The 6761-nt window shown below is 31.3% G+C and overlaps 1 protein-coding gene across 2 annotated transcripts; it reads left to right on the plus strand.

Annotated features, from left to right (window-relative positions):
• Positions 1 to 835: 835 nt before the first annotated feature.
• Positions 836 to 6734, plus strand: LOC108735266 (transketolase-like protein 2). Of its 2 annotated transcripts, none has more exons than XM_018467152.2 (6): positions 836 to 1054; positions 3628 to 3963; positions 4753 to 5131; positions 5207 to 5596; positions 5661 to 5927; positions 6248 to 6734. In XM_018467152.2, exons 1-6 carry the CDS (start codon positions 948 to 950, stop codon positions 6650 to 6652), a joined length of 1884 nt encoding a protein of 627 aa, XP_018322654.1. In that variant the 5' UTR covers positions 836 to 947; the 3' UTR covers positions 6653 to 6734. The 2 variants fall into 2 exon arrangements, with proteins under 2 accessions (XP_018322654.1, XP_018322655.1); XM_018467153.2 differs by lacking the exon at positions 836 to 1054 and adding an exon at positions 1203 to 1493.
• The last annotated feature ends 27 nt before the right edge of the window (positions 6735 to 6761 follow it).

The following is a 6761-nucleotide window of genomic DNA, read 5'->3' on the forward strand; positions in this document are numbered from 1 at the left end:
TTAAATGAACGTTGATATTCGCGTTTTCGAAATAAGTTTCAAAAATTTATCGTAGTATCAAATTAATTGCCAGTAAATTTAATAAAGAAAGCCGCAGGATAGGTAAATTTTAACAAACTAAATAAATAAAGCATTTTGTTGTGCCGTTCTCTTTGATTCTTTGATTATTAGTCTATGCTCTTTGGTGTAGTTTTCGATTTTTTAATAAAAGAAAGGAAAAATATTTGCAAGATCTTAGTGGTATTTATTTAAATTTACAATAATCCAGGTACTTTAAAAACTATAGTATAATGTGCAACTCGTGTTAATAATAACAACTTTAACTGTTTGGGAAAATTACTAAATAATATCTATTTATATTTAAAAATTAATAGTAAATCAACTAATATACATACATATATACATATACACGTAGCAACCTGGAGACATGCTATGTAAAGGTACGGAAACCCACAATCATTGTTGTATAACGGGTTGCCTGACGTACGAATAGTGAAAATTGGAAAATGAAAAATAGAAACAGAAAATATTAGGAAATTTAAGGAATTATTTTGTTATGGTGACTATAGAGGGAACTCTTTTAAAGTTTTGAATTATTCAAATTTTTTTACATTTGTTGAGCACTTTTTTTATAGATTAATAGAATTCTATTCTCAAAATTAAATTCTTAAATCTTGACGCATTTATTCGATATAAAAGAAAATAATCTCGTTTGATATTTCCATAGTAGTAATTTAAAATTTTAACCATTTCCGTTTCTTTACGTAAGTGATTTAAACTACCAATAATACAGTAGCGGGAGAGAAAAGAAAAATCATTGGTTCACCGTACAATGATAGTGTAATGGTTCGATGCTAAGTTGGAACCACTTGTTGATCTACTTTATATGAGTCGGCCTTCCAAACCGCTGTATTAGCATTTTGTTTCTATCCGAACACGCTTGAGAAATGTCAAAATACCACAAGTTAGAGGCCAAATCAGTTCAGGAACTGAAAGACATTGCAAATAGATTAAGAGTTCATTCAATCACAGCCACACAAACAGCAAAATCAGGGTAAGTAATGACAATTCACATTTATAATGTGTAATTGGGTTCTGCTTAAATGATTGGAACGAATGCGCATGAGAAAGAGGGGGGAGAAGGTGGTTATTTAAAAAAAAAAGTCATATAAACCGGCATTTTTTATGTTAAATGTTAAAAACACATTTTCATTTATCACGTGTTTTCTAATGGTTTATCTCTGACGACATTTGATAAAAATTATTTCAAAAGATCATCGAGAGGACACGAAAGTGTATTTCATTTTAATCCGTCAATGTCAAACAAGTTAACCGCCTATTGCTAGATCTCACTGGAGTACTGTTCATTTGTTAGTTACCTCACTAACAGTAAAAATGCCAGGCCAAAGTCAACCTGATAATAAAACTCTTCAAGACATTGCTAACAGATTAAGAATTTATAGTGTTCAATCCACAAACGCCTGCAAATCAGGGTACGTATGCATTTTATCACCAACTGTAAAATATTATGCACTAATACTATATTCAGGTACAACATTTTTTGTGATATGTATTACTTAATACCATTATCATTAAGGCTGATATCAGTTAGATAAAATTGTTACTCCTACATACTAAATTTGTTTTTTTTTTTTGTATTTATTCTATTCGGCTTTTAATTCGCCGCAAGTATTACTGTCCCTTTCTTTTAAAAATGTTATAGTTACTTATACATGTTATGCATCAATGCAGTCGTTTAATAATTTTCCTTAAAACGTTTGAAATAAGAATATTTTTTATCGCTTGTTTATCGAAATTTAATTATGTAAACGGGTCAAGTATTGGCTGAAAATATTTTGTTGTATAATAATGCACAAGTATCCGCCTTACTTATCTGTTACTGAACCAAGATAAAATTATTTTTAATGATTTCCTTTAATTTATTTACTATTTTATTAGTTTCCGCCCTACTATTTTTTTATAAGCAATGAGCTACCCATAGGAAAAATAACTAATCTTAAGCAGAGATATGTTTTCATGTAACCGGCAATATTAGCGTTAATAAAACATTACCTTTGTGTAATTATTAAGGCAAAAATAAACAACGCCATTCCAAAAATTAGCAGTCCGTAATTTTTGTATGCACCCAATTAGAAAGAATGGAAAGTTTTATTCCAAGCGCTAAAACCGTTGCGTTATAACTATAGTATATATAACTTTTTATTACGGCCATAAAAAAATGACTTCTTCCTTAATCAATATTATCGCGTTAGAGGAATATTTTAATTTTGATGAATGGATTGTGTTTAAATTTCACCGTATATTACTTAGGTGCCCAGAAGAAAAAACAAAATTAAATGATCCAAACTAACTTCTCATTATTCAAGGATTAAACGCTTTCAAGCATTAACGCACCGCTAAATGAGACAAAAAGAATATTTATAAAAACCTGGGCAACCTTGGTAAAACATTTTGTTATTAAATAGTTTTTAATGCATTACCGACTAATTTATCGACATTTTTGAAAATAATTTAAATTAATTATTTAATTTTTTTTGTATTCTGTGAAATGTAAAATGTTCATATTTAATGTGCTTTACTGTATTACAAATGATGTGTGCATTGTAAATAGGTAATTTCTGACGTGGTATATGTACGTGTATGATGAATGTATTGCACAGTATCTGATCACACATAACATGTCCTTGAACTATCTTAGCTTATCAAAAAATGAAGAATTTTAAACTGTCACCTTAGTCACTCTAGATGCCGTCCAAAAACGTTTTTTTGCTCAATATAAGATATTTTTTGGAATAGATTACAATTTTCATAACATTCAACTAATTACATACACATCGCATAAGAATGCTTGTACTACGATAAAATTGTTAATACCTATTTCATTCAAAATGTGTATCCTTAGTTGGGATTTTTATTGAATCGATGTATGTACCGAATTAAATAGAAATAGAAATATTTTTTGCGTCAGTATGCCGACTTGAGTATATATTAGCAACTTACTTTTTATTCATCGGCTTTGTCTTACTCATCAGTTAAAACAAGTTACGTAACTTTTTTTGTAACGTTAGAATCATGTTGGTAGGCAGGTATGAAGCGGAAAATTATAAACAAATTTAAATTTTTAATATTAACGAAATATGCAATACACATATATTTTCCGAGTCCGAGCTTTCTCTGTATGGGCTAAAAGTGAGGCACACCGTTGTAGATTTTAAGTTCCATATAACCCAAAACGCCTACAGTTCCATTAAAATGACAATGCAAATTACAAGTAAAAGTATATAATCTCTCACACAACTCAAAACGCCCTGGGTTCTGAGATAATATTAAATTATATGTATTATGCGCCGAGGCAGGAAAAAGTAAAGAATATCTCAGACTGCGTGTTGCTTTTCTTCTGACGCGTATAGTGTTTTCCATGACGCTTTTGCCAAAAAGTGAAATTTTACGTAAATAATTTAGCATCATATTCATCGAGAAAGAAATCGCAAATCTTTCGATTAAGTAAGCCATTTTTGCGAAGGGTTTTGGATTATGTGAAGTTGGATGTTTACGCTTATGCCTGCCCATAATTTAAGCTTTTCATAACATTTTTATTCTTTGCAGTCACCCTACATCATGTTCGTCGATGGCAGAGATTATGTCTGTTTTATTTTTTCATACGATGCGTTACAAAGTTTCGGCACCAAGAGATCCATCAAGCGATAGATTTGTACTTTCAAAAGGTCATGCTGCTCCGATATTGTACGCAGCTTGGGCCGAGGCAGGTCTATTCCCAATAAGTGATCTTCAGAATTTGAGAAAATTTGATTCCGATTTAGAAGGTCACCCTACACCAAGACTAAACTTTGTTGATGTTGGTACAGGTTCTTTGGGTCAAGGTTTATCAATAGCCGCTGGTATGGCGTTCGTAGGAAAAAAATACGACAAAGCCAGCTACAGGTATTAATTTTTAGTGTAATTTAATTTTTCAATCAATTATTTATCGAATATTTACCGTGCGCTATAAAGTTTTGCGATAACATACCTATCTACTTGAAACGCAATCAACGTATTTTTCTTATAAACCTTTGCCTGCTTATTTCGTAATAATAAGTGGATATTATGAAAATAATGAAGACAGTTAATTTGAGCGTATAAAAACGATGAGTTGAGCCTTTAATATTTTTTTTTATGTATTTATCGTATTCATTTTGACAGATCTAAAATTTCCCAATAAAATGTACCGAACATCGGCCAATACATATTATTTGACAAAAAAACTTGTAAGCAAAATGGAATACAAGGTCCAATACACAGTTAATTTAAATGAATGTAGAAATGTATACATATGCATGCGCCATAAAAATTCAGCACTATATAGGGTCATGTATGTACAAAATTTCTATTATATTCATTCAGTTTTAACTCAGTTAATAAGCTGGCAATTAACAGTCAAACGGCATAATTTTTAAAAAAAATATATATATATGAAAAATCTATAAGAACGTTTAAAACGAGCTTAAATGCCTTAATAAGACCTTGTTTTCACAAGAGATACTTCTGTAGCAGAAACTGCTATTTTCAGTTTGGATGTTATATATGTATATATATAAATATCACAGACGTTTGTATTATGTATTTTGTACAACCGTTTTTCTAATTTTAATCAATAATTTCTTACGAGAGTCAATGCAAATTGTATATGTTAGTTTTGCGATCCAATGAAGTTAATTTTAATTACATTTTCAGGGTGTATTGTTTAATTGGTGACGGCGAAAGCGCAGAAGGTTCAATATGGGAAGCGATAAATTTTTCCAGCTATTACAAATTGGATAATCTGTGCCTTATTATTGACGTTAACCGTCTAGGTCAGTCTGAACCAGCTCCATTGGCTCATCAGCTGGATGTTTACCAAAAGCGTCTTGAAGCTTTTGGTTGGAATGCTATAATTGTTGATGGACACAGTATTGAAGAACTTGTTAAAGGATTTCACGTAGCTGCTACAACTAAAGATAAGCCTACTGCCTTGGTTGCTAAAACATTTAAGGGGAAAAACTTCCCTAACATTGAAGATTTGGAGAACTGGCATGGAAAACCACTTGGTGATAAAGCCGACGCTGTCGTTCAGGTAAAAAAGGAACAAATATTACAAAATATTACTTTTATTTGGAGGATGATTGTATTCTTTGTTTTATTTTTGTAGCACTTAAAAACTTTAATTAAAAACCAAGGACCTTTATCGATCCATCCTCAGAAGCCCTTAAAAGATGATGCCCCTCAAGTGAACATATCTAACATTAAATTGTCTTCACCTCCTAACTACAAATTAGGCGAATCTATTGCAACAAGACAAGCTTATGGCAATGCAATAGCAAAAGTAGCTGAAAATAATCCAAGAGTAATTGCTCTTGATGGTGACATGAAAAATTCTACCTTTTCTGAAAAAATTAAGAAAGTTGATCCAAATAGATTTGTTGAATGTTTTATTGCCGAACAAAATCTTGTTGGAGTTGCTATCGGCGCCGCTTGCAGGGATCGTACCGTTGCTTTTGTTTCTACATTTGCTACATTCTTAACAAGAGCATTTGATCAAGTAATTATTTTTATACTAATTGGCATTAACGTTCAAAACATGAATTGTTATTTTCTTTTTCAAGATTCGTATGGGTGCAATTTCTCAAACTAATGTTAACTTTGTGGGTTCCCATTGTGGTATAAGTATTGGAGAGGATGGGCCAAGTCAGATGGGATTGGAAGATCTTGCTCTTTTTAGAGCTGTACCTGGCAGTACCATTTTCTATCCTGCCGATGCAGTTAGTGTTGAAAGGGCTGTTGAAATTGCTGCTAATACAAAAGGAATCTGTTTTATAAGAACTAATCGTCCACCCACTAACGTTATTTATGCTAACGACCAAGTTTTTGAGGTAAAATAATACCACTTAACCAAGTAGTTTACAAAAAAATGAAAAAGTATACTATTCCACAATTCATGTTTATGCTAACGATTAAATTTTTGAGTTTAAATACCACTTAGACAATTTGTTTATAAAATAGGGAGAAATTATTGTTCCAAGAAGTAAAAAAGTAGTTTGAAAGACATCTTCATTCATTTTTTTGAGTTTAAATACCACTTAGACAATTTGTTTATAAAATAGGCAGAAATTATTGTTCCAAGAAGTAAAAAAGTAGTTTGAAAGACATCTTCATTCATTTTTATGAATTAATGCTTGGTATTTTATTGTAGATTGGTAAAGGGCACATCTTGAAAAAGAGTAATAACGATAAAGTGTTAGTAATTGGAGCAGGAGTAACCTTGCAGGAAGCTTTAATAGCAGCAAATGACTTGGCAAAGAATGGTGTTAATGTAAGAGTTTTTGATCCATTTACAATCAAGCCAATAGATAAAGATGCTATTATTAAGCATGGAAGGGAAGTTGGAGGAAGAATTATTACTGTTGAAGATCATTACTCAGAAGGTGGTATAGGTGACGCTGTTCTTTCTGCAGTTGCAGAAGAAAGAGATTTCGTTGTGAAAAAATTGGCAGTTACCGAAGTGCCCAGGTCTGGACCTACTGCTGTACTTTTGGACACGTATGGAATTTCTTCGAAACATGTAGTAAAAGCAGTTCAAGAAATTTTGAAACTCTAAAGCTGTCAATTCTTTTTTTTTTGTTGTTGAAATTACTTTTTCACATTCCAATGCCTTGTTAAAAAAATTTTAAAGCAATTTTATACAATAAATTAGTTGGTTGAAAAAT

The sequence above is a fragment of the Agrilus planipennis genome, unplaced genomic scaffold (genome assembly GCF_000699045.2).
Source record: "Agrilus planipennis isolate EAB-ADULT unplaced genomic scaffold, Apla_2.0 scaffold15, whole genome shotgun sequence".
In the NCBI taxonomy this organism is placed as follows: Eukaryota; Metazoa; Arthropoda; class Insecta; order Coleoptera; family Buprestidae; genus Agrilus; species Agrilus planipennis.

Excerpts from the sequence above, each read along its gene's own strand:
- LOC108735266 (XM_018467152.2), top strand. The coding sequence starts at position 948 with ATGTCAAAATACCACAAGTTAGAGGCCAAATCAGTTCAGGAACTGAAA. Across the intron at positions 3,964-4,752 it reads TACGACAAAGCCAGCTACAG|GGTGTATTGTTTAATTGGTG; the intron begins GTATTAATTTTT and ends TTACATTTTCAG. Across the intron at positions 5,928-6,247 it reads CTAACGACCAAGTTTTTGAG|ATTGGTAAAGGGCACATCTT; the intron begins GTAAAATAATAC and ends ATTTTATTGTAG.